We start from the raw sequence: 16,475 nt of genomic DNA on the forward strand, positions 1-16,475 counted from the left end.
ACGAGTGGTAGAAGCTGGGGGAAGTTGATGAGAATTATGAAAAAAAATAGGATTAGTGTAAATGGATGGTTGATGGTCAGCACTGATTCAATGGGCCAAAGGGACTCTTTTGGTGCCGTCTCTCTCTATGACAACATGTCGTTCACGAAATAGGTCTCATCAGTCCCATTCCCCCACTCATTTCCATGTAACTTATTCCCCCTCAAATGCTTGTCAGCTCCCACACACGAGCAGCAAGTTCACAGAAGCCAATTAACCTACGAGGTCACCTTTGCAAGGTGGCTGACAAGGCCAGTTTGGGAATTAAAGACTCTTGCGCAGATGGGCCAGGGGGTGGCCGATGGGAAAGGTGGGGTGAGTAGTTTGTGAGGTGATGCGCTCTTTCCGCCGCTTAGGCAGGACTCCTGTGTGCTCTTGACGCACAGCTTCGAGGTTCGCAACACAACTCCAAAAGTTCCTTCTCCATTCTGACTGGTCCTGGGCCAGAGATTCCCAGGAGCCAGGAGTCGCATTTCTTCAGGGAAGCTTTGAGCACATCCTCGAACCTTTTCCTTGTCTGCCTGGTAATTTCTTAGAGTCATAGCGTAATACAGCATGGAAATAGGCCCTTCGGCCCAACTCATCCATGCCAACCAAGCTAGTCCCATTTGCCTGCATTTGGCCCATATCCCTCCAAACCCCTCCTATCCACATGCTTATCCAAATGTCTTTTAAATGTTGTTGTTGTACCTGTCTCAACCACTTCCTCTAGCAGCTCATTCCACATACCCACCACCACATACACCTCTGGCATTATTATTCTCAACACTGGTGCCCCACAAGGCTGCGTCCTCAGCCCTCGACTCTACTCCCTGTACACTCATGACTACATGGCCAGATTCTGCTCTAACTCCATCTACAAGTTTGCAGATGATACCACCATATCTCAAATAATGACGAGTCAGAGTACAGGAAGGAGATAGAGAGCTTTAGTAACATGGTGTCATGACAACAACCTTTCCCTCAATGTCAGCAAAACAAAAGAGCTGGTCATTGACTTCAGGAAGGGGGGCAGTGCACATGCTCCTGTCTACATCAATGGTGCTGAGGTCGAGAGGGTTGAGAGCTTCAAGTTCCTAGGAGTGAACATCACCAAGAGCCTGTCCTGGTCCAACCATGTAGATGCCACAGCCAAGAAAGCTCACCAGTCCCTCTACTTCCTCAAAAGGCTAAAGAAATTTGGCATGTCCTCTTTGACATCCACCAACTTTTATCAAAGCACCATAGAAAGCATCCTATCTGGATGCATCACAGCTTGGTATGGCAATTGCTCTGCCTGGGACCGAAAGAAACTGCAAAGAGTTGTGGACACATCTCAGCACATCAGGGAAACCAGCCACCCCTCCATGGGCTCTGTCTATACTTCTTGCTGCCTTGGTAAAGCAGCCAGCATAATCAAAGACCCCACCTATCCTGGACATTCACTCTTCTTCCCTCTCCCATTGGGCAGAAGATACAAAAGCCTGAAAGCATGTACCACCAGGCTCAAGGACAGCTTCTATCCTGCTGTTACAAGACTATTGAATGGTTCCCTAGTACCATAAGATGGATTCTTGGCCTCACAATCTACCTTGTTATGACCTTGTACCTGATTGTCTACCTGCACTGTACTTCCTCTGTAACTGTTACACTTTGCTCTGCATTCTGTATTGTTTTACCTTGCACTACCTCAATGCACTGTGTAATGAATTGATCTGTATGAACGGTAGGCAAGACAAGTTTTTCACAGTACCTTGGTACGTGACAATAATAAACCAATTCCAGTTCCAATTCCACTGCCCTCTGTGTGAAGTTGCCCCTCTGGTCCCTTTTAAACCTTTCCCCTCTCACCTTAAACCCATGCCCTCTAGTTTTTAGTTCCCCTTCCCTGGGAAAAAGACTGTGCCCATTCACCCTATCCATACCCCTGTTGTGATGCAGCTCAGAAAAGTGTGCCCACTTGGGAGCCTGGTGTCAGGAGCTGTGTGAACAACATAGCCCACCTAACGGAGTCAATGTAACGTTGGCCTCAATGCTGACCTAGGAGAGGACATTAACTCATTTATGCTTCCAGTGAATTTGAGAGATTGAGGCACACAGAATACAAGTAGCTTCACACAGAAAGTGGAGAAGCTAGGCTTGTTCTTAGAGCAGAGACAATTGGGGATGATTTAGAGGGGATGAGGTACAGCAGCACAGTTGTTAAGTAACTGGACTAGTATACAGAAGCTTGGACTACTGGCCTGGATATGAGTTCTAATCCCACTATCATCTTAATTAAGTAATGGTCACAGAGAAACCAATGTCGTTTTGGGAAGAAAATCTGCTGCCCCTATCTGGTCTGGCTTGTATGTAACTCCAGATCCACCCATGGAGTTAACTTTTAACTGTCTCCTGAAATGGACCGTGGGCCCCTCACCTCAGGGTCCACCTAGGGATGGACAATACATGGTCTTTCACAGCCCATGAGGAAATAAATTAAAAAGGAAGAGACAGTTGACGGGAAAAAATTGGGAGAAATCATTTCCAGTGGCAGGAAGGTCAATGACCAGAAGTCACGTGTCGATTGGCAAACAAACCAGAGAGGAATTTGTGAGAATTTGTTCTCACTCAGGTTGCTAAGATCTGAAATGGCAGATTTAGTAGGAACTTTGACATGGGAATAACGGTTTGGAATGGGGAAATTTAGCTCCGGGAAAAGAGCAGGGGAGTGGGACTGATCGAAGTCCTTTCGAAGAGCCAGCACAGGTACAAGGGACCCCTATCATCTTCTATAATGAAACTTTATTTATTGGTCACTTATACCATCAAACTCCACCTGCCTACGATTTGAGAGCCACAGATGTAGGATCACTAAAGTAAGAGGATGAGGGGATCGCTCACATCTATTACATGTGCTAAGTGAAGCCATCCGTACAATCCCATCAGCTCAATGCAGGTAAAACAACCAGAGAACAGGAGAGACTGTTAACAAATTCAATCCTCTGAGGCCAGGCACTAAATATAGATTCTAGGGGTGGAATGTGTATTGATACCACTGTGTCATCCCTTGACTTGGAGGTGGGGTCTGACTTAAGGTGGTGGGGGGGGGGGGCGCGAAATACACAGAAATACACAGAAAACACATGCTGTGCCACACCAAAGACAATCAACAAGCTAATTATACAAAACTACAACAGTTTGTAGTCCGTTTAAATTGCACGCAACAACAGTCTATGGAGTCTGTTTGCAGAGAGCACAATATAAAGTGGTCTCTTAAACAGAGGGTCTACAAATTATGGTAGTCTGGGGAACTTATTTAAAATGAACACCATAGTAATCTACATGGTCTGTTTTCTTCAGCCGTCCCACAGGAGTCGAGGATGCCTTGCCACAGGTGGAGGAGGAGGTGCTTTACAGATCAATGGAAAGTTTGAGAGGTGGTGCACTTGTTTATGCTGAGCTTTGGACCTGGAGTTCTCAATGCCACCCCAAATCCCCTTTTTCAGAGTCAAAATTTCCCAAAGGTTGGTAGAACAATACAGTCCCTCCCCCCTCCCTCCCCTCCAGGAGGCTTTCAGAGTGTCCTTGTATTTGTTTCCTCTGTGCACCTGGTAATATCATGCAGTAATGGAGCTCAGGGCATCCATTCTAGAAGCCCAGTACCCGGGACAGAGCAACGTGACCTGCCCATCAGAGCCAACGAGAAATTAGGACCTTCTCACTGAGAATGTTGGCCCAGAGAGGGCACTGATGTTCGTTCACTATCCTACTGGATGATTTTTTCAAGACAGCTTGGGTGGGATCTCTCCAATACTTTGAAGTGCCAACTGCAGGAAGCCCACATCTCAGAAGTATACAGGAGGGCAGGGAACACTGCTGCCCAATAGACCCTGAGCTTTGTGGTGTGTTTGAGATCTTGATTTTCACACACTGTCCTCCTTGGACAAGGGTCGAAACGCTGGACAGAAGGCAGTAGTGAATTTCATCAGTGATGTCAGTCTTCACTCAGAGGTGGCTCCAGAGAGATAGGAAACTGTGCACACATTGTACAAGGGAAAAGGTTGGGAGAGGACCTTTGTAAGGCTCGTTCTCATGCATGCTTTAGTGTACGTTAATTTTGCCTTGGAGCTTGGCCTCCAAACATGCACATATACCAGTGTTGTCTGTACTACATACGCCGTACAGATGGGGCGATCTGTGTTTTGGAATGGCGGAAACGTAAGCTGAATAATTTCCCATCTGTTCACCACTCTAGCTGGATGCTTGTGGGGAGGCGATAAAGACTGAGAAAAGACAGAGTGGCCTTGCTTGACACCAGTATGTACCAAGATAGGGTCTACTACAGACCCTTCGGTTAGAGTCACAGCTTGTCGATGTAAGATGGAAATGAATTTCTGTGGGCAGCCAAATTTGAGAAGAATGATGGTGTTGCTCAATCATTGGAGTGAAAGACCTTTGAGGTTGGAAAAAAGGGCCACATACAGTGGTTAATGCTTGGTGTTGGTGCTGATGCTAAATGAAGATCACTATGCCTCTAGACAAATGGAATCTGCACTGCAATTTGGGGAGCAGCTCTTTGGCCAAGGGGAGGAGGTGGTGGAGGAGGACTCTGGCAATGACATTCCTGGTGGCAAACAGTAGGGAGACCCCCTCTGTGGTTAACCCAATCAGATCCATCTCCTATAAGGATGGTCATGAATGTGGCATCTCCGTGGTCCCCGGCACATCCTCTGCGTGAATGTGGGAGACAGGGTTGTGAATTTATGACTGAGGTTCCTCACCACCAAGTTTTAAAACTTCAGCAGGGACTCAGACTTTTTTATTGACTGGTCAGTGTAGGGCAACAGGAAGGTTGGACCAGAGAGTTTACAATGGAATGAAGTCAAGGAGACTCACGTTGACAGAAGCAATGACCCTAATACGTTCAGTTCCCTTGGCCCTCAGCAATGCGTGTCTGATCTCCGATCTTCAATGCTCATCGACAGTGCTAAAGAATCCATGCACATCATGAGCTATTGGACCTTCCCAGCTCTTTCCACACTCATGTGTTCTTTAGGTCATGGTTTTTCTATTGAACCTCAGGCTTCAGTTGCCCATGGAGCTGTTTCTGTCTCCTTGAGGCAAAGCAGAGCACCCAATCTAGGAATGCTTTGTGTTTGCGGTTAAGTAGTTTCTCATCCACAAAAGTCTCATCACGGGTGCTAATTGTGGCAGACAGTACAAGGGCGTCTGATGCTGTGGACACTTTGCAGCTCCCATTGACTGGAGATTATCAGGGTGTCCAGGAGACCTGTCTGAGAAGAGCTCCCTTTATAGGATCTCCAAGACTTCTCAACGCTAATTTTCTTGTAGTAACTTTTCTGTTCAGATCATGGGACTTTGACTTGATAGTGATCAGGAGATCATGCCTTCGAGAAATCTTTCTTTTTCATTAATCACATCTTCCCCTCTACCATGGCTGAGTGAGCTCCCAACCACATCTCCTCTGTTTTCCACAATTCTGCTCTCACCCACTCTCCCAGCCAGGAGGTTGCTAGGGATTCCCTTGTCCTCATCTTCCACACCATTAGTCTGCATATACAGTGAATCACCCTCCCGTTCAGGGAAATCCCACTACCAGATATATCATACCCTTCCCTTTCAGTATTCCAAACCAACTCTTCCCTCCACGTCTCTCTGGCCTATGCGTCCATCTCCACCTATGTCCCTCATTACAGCACTTTCCCAGACAACCGCAGAAGACGCAACATCTGCCCTTTTACCTCTTCCCTTCCCACCATCCCAGGACCCAAACAGTCCTTCAAGGTGAAGCAGTGATTTGCTTGCACATTTTCCAATCTACTATATTGCATTCAGGGCTAACTATGTCATTTCCTCTACATCAGATGGGTGGCTGATTTGCAAAACCCCACCATCCAGTTTCCAGTGATGTGTCACTCGAACTCTCTCATCGGCACCCCACACTGTTTCAACGATGCTGACATACGATCAAGCAGCAGCACCTCATCTTCCCTCTGGCCATGTTGTAGCCCTGAGGAGTCAACGTTGAATTCAACAATTTCAGGTAACCAACTTTCCTTTTCCTCTGGATGTTTCAGTTCCAATTGATTCATTTGTCTTCTTCCTTTCTGGTCCCTCACTGACAGAAGTTAAAGTAGTGGTCACCTTGACAGCTTCTATCTCCCCACTAAGACAGACATTCCTCAGCTGCCTCCATCCCACCCCCTCACTGCAACTTAATGCACATGTTCTCACTTTTCTAGTTCTGATGGAGGGTCGTTGGTCTCTCTCTCTCTATACAAATTCCGCCTGACCTGCTGGGGGCTTACAGCACCATCTGCCGTTGCTCTGGGGCCAAGCTGAAGGGAAGAACAGAATGAGTGAAGCAGTGGTCAGTCCAACAACTCTCATGGTTCATGTGGACATCCTTGGCGTCTGTTGCTCAGACGCGGCAGATACCATGAGTGCCTGGATTGGAGTGCTGCCATGAGATCTAGTTCTTGTCTCTCTAATGTGGCACAGGTTACGTCAGTGTCCTGAAGCCGAGTCTTGACCCAAAATGTCGACAATTTCTTGCCTCCCACAGATGCTGCTCGACCTGCTGAGCTCCTCCAGTACATTGTTGCTCCAGATTCCAGCATCTGCAGCCTCTTGTGTCTCCACAGGTTACGACAAGACCATTCTCCAAGCATTTTGTCAAGAGGACTCCTCAACTGGAACTAGCCATAGAACCATACAACACTACAGCACAGGCCATTCGGCCCTTCTAGTCTGTGCCGAAACTTTATTCTGCCAGTCCCATTGACCCGTACCCAGTCCATAACCCTCCAGACCTCTCCCATCGATGTATCTATCCAATTTATTCTTAAAACTTAAGAGTGAGCCCACATTTACGTCAGATGGCAGCTCATTCCACACTCCCACCACTCTGAGTGAAGAAGTTCCCCCAATGTTCCCCCTAAACCTTTCCCTTTTCACCCAAAGTCATGTCCTCTCGTACTTATCTCTCCTAATCTAAGTGGAAAGAGCCTACTCACATTTACTCTGTCTATACCCCTCATAATTTTGTAAACCTCTATCAAATCTCCCCTCATTCTTCTACGCGCCAAGGAATAAGGTCCTAACCTGTTCAATCTTTCCCTGTAACTCAACTCCTGAAGACCCAGCAACATTCTAGTAAATCTCCTCTGCACTCTTTCAATCTTACTGATATCCTTCCTATAGTCAGGTGACTAGAACTGCACAGAATGCTCCAAATATGGCCTCACCAATGTCTTATACAACCTCACCATAACATCCCAACTCCTATATTCAATGCTTTGATTTATGAATGCCAGGATGCCAAAAGCTTTCTTTACAACCCTGTCTACCTGTGACGCCACTTTCAGGGAATTATGTATCTGAACTCCCAGATCCCTTTGTTCCTCCGCACTCCTCAGTGCCCTACCATTCACTGTGTATGTCCTACCTTGATTTGTCCTTCCAAACTGCAACACCTCACACTTGCCTGCATGTGCGAGGTGTTGCAGTTTGCCCTGACGGATCTCCAGCCGGAAACATTAACTCCATTTCTCCATCCACAGACACTGCCTGACCTGCTGAGTGCTTCCAGCATCTTCTGTTTTTCTTTCACATCTGCAGCATCTGTGGTTTGTTTTTGGTTTTCTGCCTTCCCCGCTTTCCTGAAGGGTTGTGGCCTTTCTGGACAACCTCAATACCAAGTAGAAGGATCAGTTTGATTGCCTCTGGGGCATGGGCCTGGGTTTTCCCAAGATCAGAGCAGAAGTCCTCCTTGGCCTCGGGGTTGGGGTGTGTGTGCACCGTAGCAGTCTGGTTCCTTATCAGGCCGAGCCAGAGAATGATGAGACCTTTGATTAGCATTCAGGCCAAGATACCAAACTAATTCATTCTTGACTTCCATAACGTCAGCATTTCTCTCCCAGACACCCACTGCCTTGATCTCCGAGCTGGCCGTGTCCCTCGCGTTGTGCCTCAGTCGGGATGGTGACATCAATGTCGGTTTGTCCGAGTTTCCTAGAACAATGCTTGGTCCTGTCGCTGTTGGGCTGTCCAATAGCATTCTGATATTCCACATCCCAAACTACATGTTGAGGAGTAAAGTTGCCTGTACAGTTTACTTAAACATTGTACTGCAGCAAACAGTCCACATGGTCTATTTACACTGAGCCTCTATAAACCACAGTAGTCAGAGTCTAGAACAGAGTACTTTTATGTCTTTGCACTGTACTGCTGCCGCAAAACAAGAAATTTCATGATATACCAGTCAGATTCTGATCTACAAACCACAGCAACCAGAATTTGTTAACAAAGCTGCAGCAAAGTCTCCCAATAAAATTCCCTCATCACAAAGAACAATGACTGCCTCAGTCTTCTCATCATCACCCACTGCCCTTGGAGTCGATCAAACTTAAAGACAGAGTATATAATTGAGCAAGGACTGATGAGAAGATTGGACAAATATATAAACCAGACAGTGACAACCAAAAAGTTGACAGGTAAGGAAAAAAAAATCAGAGTGCAACACAGCTACCTAGAAGTCAGTGGTACAAATTGCTATAAGTATTTTGAAAAAGAAAACGATGCGACAATAAGATCTGGGACAGGTTAGGCCACAGCTGGAGTACCGTGTGGAGTTCTGGTCACCACACTATAGGAAGGATGAGATTGCGCTGGAGAGGTTGCAGAGGAGGTTCACCAATAGGTTGCCTGGATTGGAGGATTTCACTTACAAAGAGAGACTGGATAGGCTGGGTTTGTTTCCCCTCGAGTGGTGCAGGCTGACAGGGGACCTGATAGGAGTACATAAAATTATGAAGGGGACAGGTAGGGCAGATGGTAATAAGATCTTTTTTCTGTGGTGAGGGTATCCAAGTCAAGAGGGCATAGGTTTAAGGGGACAGATTGGAGACTTGAGGGAATCTGAGGGCGAATTTTCCTCCCCCCACACACAGGGTGGTTGGAGTCTGGAATGCAATACGCGAAGACGTAATGGAGGCAGAGACTCTCACAACATTTTCAGGACTATCTAGACAAGGACTTGAATCACCAAGACATAGAAGGCTACTGACCTAATGAGTATAAATGGTGCAAGTGTAGACAGGTACAACAGGTAGCATGGACATGGTGGGCTGAAGGGCCTCTGTGTGTACAACTCTATAACAAGGTGAGCATTGGTCCCACAGAGTACAAGCTTAGGGAATTTGGAAAATAAGGAGACAGCAAAATGAATTAAGCAGATACTTTGCATCAGTCTTCACTGGAGTACTGTGTTGAATGAGGTGACCAACACTGCACAAAGGACGTAAAAACACTAAAGGCAATTCAGCTAAGGTTTACCATAATGGTACCTAGTACGGGCAGGTTGTCTTATGAGGAAAGGTTGGACAGGGTAATTTAGAAGAGCAAGAGGGGACTTGATTAAAACATAGAGAGGTCTTGACAGGGTGGATGTGGAGAAGATCCATCTTGTGGGAGAATTTAGAACCGGGGGTCACCAACTGAAGGTAGAGATGAACCAAAATTTGGAACTCTCTTCTCCAAAGGACAGTGGAAGCAGAATGTCTTAGGGCAGAGGTAGACAGATACGCGATAAGCATGGGGGACAGGGAAAGTTACCTGGAGCGGGTGGGAATGTGGAAAAATTAGATCAGATCAGCCAGGATTCTCATGGAGAGGCGGAGGCTTGGGGAGACTTGACAGAAGTCTATAAGATCATGAGGCATAGTGTAGACAGTGGGTATCTTTCTCCCAGGGTTGAAATGTCTAATACTAGAGGGCATGCATTTAAGGTCAGAAGGGGAAAGTTCAAGGGAGATGTGTGGGGCAAGTGTATATATTATAGAGTGGTGGGTGCCTGGAATAGGCTGCCAGGGTTGATAGTGGAGGCAGATACAATAGAGGGACTTTAGATAGGCACATGAATATGCAGAGAATGGAGGGATATGGACATTGTGTAGGCAGAAGGGATTAGGTGTCATTCGCTTAATTAATTCGGGACAACATTGTGGGCTGAAGGGCCTGTTCCTGTGCTGTACTGTTCTAACTGGAGTGGGCCGAGTGGCCTACCCCAGCTCCTAATTTGTACATTCCAATGATACATGTTGAGGGACTGAAGAGAACGGACCGACAATCTTTATTTGTTCTTCTACAACCCCCAACCCCACTCCTCATCTCTTTCATGAACACATCAGGTTCTCACCCCCACAACACTGAGGGGCTCGGCTGCCAGGGCAGAGTTCAGCGGACAAGTCCAAGGCCTCCTGCAGTTGATTGTCCTTGGGAGGGGGGTAAACTTGTTGAACTTTGGTGGGGTGGGAGGGGGTGTTTCCTCATCCTCCAAGCCTCACCTGATGCCACTGCTTTCCTCGCCACCGCCCCCCAACTCAGACTCTTCCAGCTTGCTGCCCTCCGCGGCCAGCGACGGGTTCCTCTGCTCCACAATCTCCCCCTCGTCGAACATGGCGTGCAGGCGGTAGTTGATGGACTTGATCGTGGTGAAGAACAGGGCGACAACGGCACAGTAGATGCCGGCTACGGAGGTGCTGGGCGGTAAAGCCTGGGGGTGCAAGTAAACACGGCGTGAGTCCCCAAGCAAACCGACACACGTTCCTGGTGCCTATCCCCAGACACCTCTGTGTGTGTCCAACCATCAAAGGCTCTACAAATGACAATCCAGGACAACTCTGTCCCGGGATATAATTGACACCCGACTCCACCCGAGCCCCAGAACTTACATTTTCCATTTCCAATCTGAAGGGATTTGCAGAAAAGCAGGGGAAAAAAAGATTGCTAAGCTGCATAGGACAGTCTAGGATCCAAGGGCACAGCATCAGAATAAAGGGATGTCCCTTTAGAACTGAGATGAGGAAGAATTTCTTCAGCCAGAGGGTGGTGGATCTGTGCAATCTGTCGAGTGAATCCAGAGACCACGTCATTGGGTGTAGTTAAGGCAGAGATTGATAGGTTCTTGATTGGCAAAGGGGTTAAGGGTTATGGGGAGAGGTCGGGAGAATGGGGTTGGAAAACAAAAATCAGCCATGATTGAATGGCGGAACAGACCCGATGGGCCGAATGCCTGATTCTGCTCCTATTTCTTATGGTCTATTTACATTGCTGTTGATCAAGAACAGAGTCATACCAAGCAAGTCATCCTGAACCAGATGAAGTGCTGAGGCCAGGCCGTCACTGTACAGCCTGATCCATTGAGCATTGAAACAGGCCCTTCCACCCATCAAGTCCATGCTGACCATGTAAACTAATCCCACATTTACCCCCTTTTTGTTTACTCTCCCCACACTCTCATTAACTCCCCCCAATTTCTACCACTCACCTACACACCAGGGTCATTTTGCAGCGACCAATTAACCTACTGACCCGCGCGTCTTTGAGATGTGGGAGGAAACCGGAGCAACCAGGAGAAACCCATGCGGTCACAGGGAGAAGGTGCAAACGCCACACACACAGCACTGGAGGTCGGGATTGAACCCAGTTCTCTGGTGCCATGAGGCAGCGCTCTAATAGCCGTGCCGCCCCATACATTTTACCTGAATCTTCTATCAGAATTAACGTCCAAGCATGATCTAATGGTCAGGCCCTATTGGGCTTGGGTCAGGTAAACAAACTTTGGCTGGGGAGCGTTGTGAACCATCAGGCAAGGGTTACAGCATCTTGAGCTTGGTAGGTGGAACCCCTTTGCAATCGGAGAGTCACAGGTTCAAATCCCACTCCCAAGAGTGAAACTATTCCTTCTGGTGGGTGAGTCCAGAACAAGGGGAACAATAATATCAGAGCCAGACCCTGAAAGGATGTTGTCAGGACTCAGTACTTGTCAAATATCATGGCAGTAAATATCAAATACTGCAGGACATGCATTTAAGGTGAGAGAGGGAAAGTTTAAAGGAGATGTATGGGGCAAGTTTTTACACAGAGAGTGGTGGGTGCCTGGAAACAGGCTGCTGGGGTGGGGGTGGAAACAGATACAATATGGGCATCTTGGTCAGCATGGACAAGTTGGGCTGAAGGGCCTGTTTCCATGCTGTAAGACTCTATGACTCTACAAAGGACTTGAGTACAAAATCCAAGTCAGTACTTAGATGGCACCTGCACTGTTAGAATGGCCACCTCTTGGGTGAGACGTTAAACAAGGTGGATGTTAAGTATCTCATGGCCACTTCTGGAAGAATTGTAGGCGAACTCTGAGCAGATTCTGCAGACCCAGGACACCAGCACCCGCACGTCTCTGGGATGCAAGGGTGTAATCTGCAAAGGGTGGTGCGTATTTGGAATGAGCTGCCGGAAGTAGTGGCTGAGGCAGGCACATTAGCAACGTTTAAGAGCCATCTAGGTAAGTACATGGATAGGAGAGGGTTAGGGTAATATGGGCCACAGGTGGGCAGATAGCACTAGCTCTCTGGCAGCACGGTTCAGCATGGACAAGTTGGGCCGAATGGCCTGTTTCCATGCTGCATGACTCTATGCTATGACTCTAATCCTGCTGGACTCAAACTGACTGCCCCACTTCCTCCATCAGAACAATAGCCACACTTCAGAAGGTACCAGACAGGCTTAAAGCACTTCGGGGTGTCCTGTTGTGATGCCTAAATGGAAGTCATTCTTTCTTTTCACTGGGTGTGAATAATTGCCATCTCTCTCTCTCACACACATACCATTGACCTTGCTCTCCCATTCAAGATCTCCCTGCTCGATCCCCATAACCCTTACTTCCATTAATTTTCGGAAATCTATCAATTTGCGTTTTGAATGAATTCCATGACCAAGTCTCCAATGCCCTTTGGGGTAGAGAGTCCTAAAAATTCGCCTCCCTCCAAGTGAGGAAATTTCTCCTCATCCAAGTTCAAAATGGCTGACCCCTTATCCTGAGTCTGTGACCACCGGTTCTCAACTCCCTAGCCAGGGGAAGCACACAGTCCATTAAGTCCTGCAAGTTTCACCAAGCTTTCAAACTTTGCAGAATAGCCAACTCAATCATTCCTGCAAAGATCCTGGACCAAGGAGGCTCCAGGAACAGGCCTGAAGCCCTTATATGCACTGATCTCAATCAGTTTTAGCTCAAAAACTTGCTCTCAATGCCCCTCTGCATTCTGCCCCATACCAAGCCCTTTCTGTCAATCATGCTCCCCAGTGCATCCCTTCTCTTCTGCAATTTCCTGAGGGTGATATGTTGTCAAAAACTTGCATTTATATTGCACCTTTAACACTGGTCCCAGGCACTTCAAAAGAGCTGTTATCAGGCAAATATTTGACACCCAGTTACACACAAGGAGACATTAGGAGAGCGAGCAAAAGCTCAGTCAAAGGGGGTTGGTTTTATGAAGCATCTTGAAAGGAGAGAGGGGCAGCAAGGTTCAGAGAGGGGATTCCAGAGTTCAAAATCCAGACAGCTGATGACAAGGCTACCAATGGAAATTGCGAGGTGGGGGGGGGGGGTCGCTGGGGTGGGGATGTGCCAGAGACTGGAATTGGAAGAGTGCAGAGATCACAGAGTGTTGTAGAGTCGAAGAAGGTCACAGAGAAAGTTCATCTCAGGGTCAAATGTGACACCAAAGTTGCGAACAGTCTGGTTCAGTTTCAAACAGCTGCCAGGGAGAAGGATGGAGTCAGTCGCTGGAAGTTGGAGTCAGGGACAGAATGGGAGGATCAAAAGCAAGGGAAGGGTCACAGAGAAACACTGAGTAAAAATAAAAAAATTAAAATCCACCAACAAGCAACGTGACAATCATAAATCTTCCCACAAAGAGAAGTATGAATCAGAAAATCCCCAGGAATCACCACAATACCTCATGCAGGAGGTACAAGCTGAATAATAACGGGAGAGGATAAGTTGGCCTGGGGACTGTCCCACCTCCTACACGAGGTGAAGCCATCCAAATTGGAATTGAAAATATTTTATTCTGCCAAGCAACTGATCAGCAAAAAAGCTCATGCCTACAATTACATGCAGCAGGGTTCCAAAATGGTGCATTTCCCTCAAATATGGGGACAATGGGACTCCCGTCCTTCCCAAGATACAAAAATACTCAAAGCGTATCTTTCTCACATTCACCTTCGAACTTGCTTCCCTGTTCATCTCCCTGCATGATCTCCATATCCTTGCTTCCCTTTATAGAACAAGATGGGGCAACTGGGGGCCAGAGGAAGGGGATGCAAGGTTTCCAGACATGGGGGGTGAGAATGGGAAGATCCCTGAGACCCAGAGAGAATGCGGGACACATGAGAAGGCCTCTGAAGAATGACCCCCAAACATTGAGTTGGGGACGGGGGTTGGGTGAGGGGTGGAGAGACCCTCTATCAAAGCCCAATGACACCAGAACCTCCCCTCAAAGACCTCAAGATCACAGAGCCCTGGAGACCCCTTGATCACAAATACCAGGATAGTCTTGATCCCAGGATCTCAGATCCCAAAGCCCTGGAGACCCCTTGATCATAAATACCAGGACAGTCGATCTCAGACCCCAGAGCCCTGGAGACCCCTTGATCACAAATACCAGGATAGTCTTGATCCCAGGATCTCAGATCCCTGGATAACCCAGTAACCAGGACCTAGTTACTGCAGCTCTGAATCCTTGACTGGACGCTATATCTACCTCCCTCTCTCTCTCCCTCTCCCATCAGCACCAAGACCCAGGATATCTCTGACCGGACCTCAGGACCTCCCAGAGACCAAAGACCACAGGTTATCCTCCCACCCAATGACGCCAGGCCACCATACCCCCACTACACATACACTCCAGGACCTCCCTTGCTCCAGGACCCCTGATCCTCCTCCACCCCAAGGTTCCCTCCCCAACCAACCCCTTGATTCCCAAGGCCCCCTCCACCCGGGATCGCAGGCTGCTCAGACCCCCGGGGCCGGCGGCACTCACCATGAAGAGCAGGAAGGGCAGGCAGAGCAGGAAGAGCCAGACGTAGAGGTGGAAGCAGTTGGAGAACTTGCTCTGGTGCGGGTCGAAGTACCAACCGCCCGTCAGCGAGGCCCACACTCCCTGGCGGAGGATCTGCAGCACCTGCGAGCCCATCCTCCCGCCCGGCCCGCTCCGCCGCTGTCTTCGTCGTCGCCGCGGCGGCCTCTCTCCTCCTCACCGACTCCAGGCCCCCATTTTTCCCACCGCCCCCCCTTCACTCCCCCCCCCAACCAACCACCGGTCAAACAAATCCCGCCCCAACAGCCCCTCGATTGGTCCAGTCAGGCCTCCGGGGCGGGATATTCCGTGTCCATTGGTTATCACCCACGTCCGTCAGACAAACCTTCATGTTTATTGGCCCGACGCCACGTCGGTCAGAGGGCGAAGCACACGGAGCGCGAGCAATCGCTTCACGGCGACGTCAACGCGAGAGCACGACCTGAAAATAAAATTATATCTCTTAAAAACGTATTTTATTCACCAGACGGGTAATATTTTAATTTGAACTCAGTAGTACTTTTTATTAATAAATGTGATTTGAAATTATTATTTTTCTAAGCCCCGCCTCTATTGAAACTAGATTGGTCTTTCCCGGCAACCGGTAGATGATTGGTTAAAATTCTTGTCAATCACCTTGCTTTCGTATCTGATTTGCTTAGAGTGCTGTCACTCCGACCGAGGGCTAACCCCCCCCGTGTCAACAGCATTGAATTAAAGCCGGACCATTAACTGTCCCGCCGAGTAACTGTTCACGTCGCTTTGGCGAGTGAGCCCGAGGTGACTTGTTCCACAGTCAGTGGGACGATGTTGCTGATTTACCCCTTTTAGGAATGTGGGCGGCACGGACCACAATTTTCGTCGATGATTGGACAGTAGGAACGCCAATCATCTTGATTCAATTACTACTGGCCCAAGGCACTGCCCATCAAAAGTACATCTCGGAGCTTCTTAGATGCAGGGAAGGCAGAGACGAGATTCATCGAAACAGAGTGTATCGCTACTTAAATTGGGTCGCGCCTGGATCTACACGAGGTGGGACCACAAATGAGAGAGATATATCTCCCTTTGTAATGTGACTACCAACAATGCAGATATCTCAGCTTTTTAACATGTTTAGACGCGTAGAATGCCACAGTAAAAACCCATGTGCTTTTCCCAAGCAAAATGTTTCCTTCTTCTCAACCTGAGTTCAATTGCTGCATGCCTGAAGAACTTGTTGAAGCAAACCCATTTTGTGCAGAAGCCCAGCTATCGAGTATTATTCTATTTGATCAGAGAAGGTATCACAGATTAGCTTCAGCAACAAAGAATCTGCTGGAGGAACTCAGTGGGTCAAGCAGCATCTATGGGAGGAAAGAATTGTCAACGATTTGGATCGAAACCCTGCATCAGGACCTCCAGCAGGTTGTTTGCTGCTTCAGATTCCAGCATTTGCAGTCTTTTGTGTCTCCACAGATTAGATTGACTTTGATCTTCCTTAAAAGGGACAGAGGAGGAGGACGTCAAGTTGATTTTATTGTCATGTACACAAGT

At 47.9% G+C, this 16,475-nt stretch overlaps 1 protein-coding gene across 1 annotated transcript in view; it reads right to left on the reverse strand.

Moving 5' to 3' along the window:
* LOC127586944 (pecanex-like protein 3) overlaps positions 1 to 15,136 on the reverse strand; it is an 88,407-nt gene extending 73,271 nt beyond the window's left edge. Inside the window, exons 1-2 of the mRNA XM_052044977.1 lie at positions 14,904 to 15,136; positions 10,368 to 10,576 (exon numbers count right to left, since the gene is read on the reverse strand). Coding sequence (XP_051900937.1) covers positions 10,368 to 10,576; positions 14,904 to 15,056 — 362 coding nt within the window. The 5' untranslated portion in view covers positions 15,057 to 15,136. The remainder of the gene's footprint in view (positions 1 to 10,367; positions 10,577 to 14,903) is intronic.
* Positions 15,137 to 16,475: the final 1,339 nt, after the last annotated feature.

Source organism: Pristis pectinata, chromosome 38 (assembly GCF_009764475.1).
Source record: "Pristis pectinata isolate sPriPec2 chromosome 38, sPriPec2.1.pri, whole genome shotgun sequence".
Taxonomy (NCBI): domain Eukaryota; kingdom Metazoa; phylum Chordata; class Chondrichthyes; order Rhinopristiformes; family Pristidae; genus Pristis; species Pristis pectinata.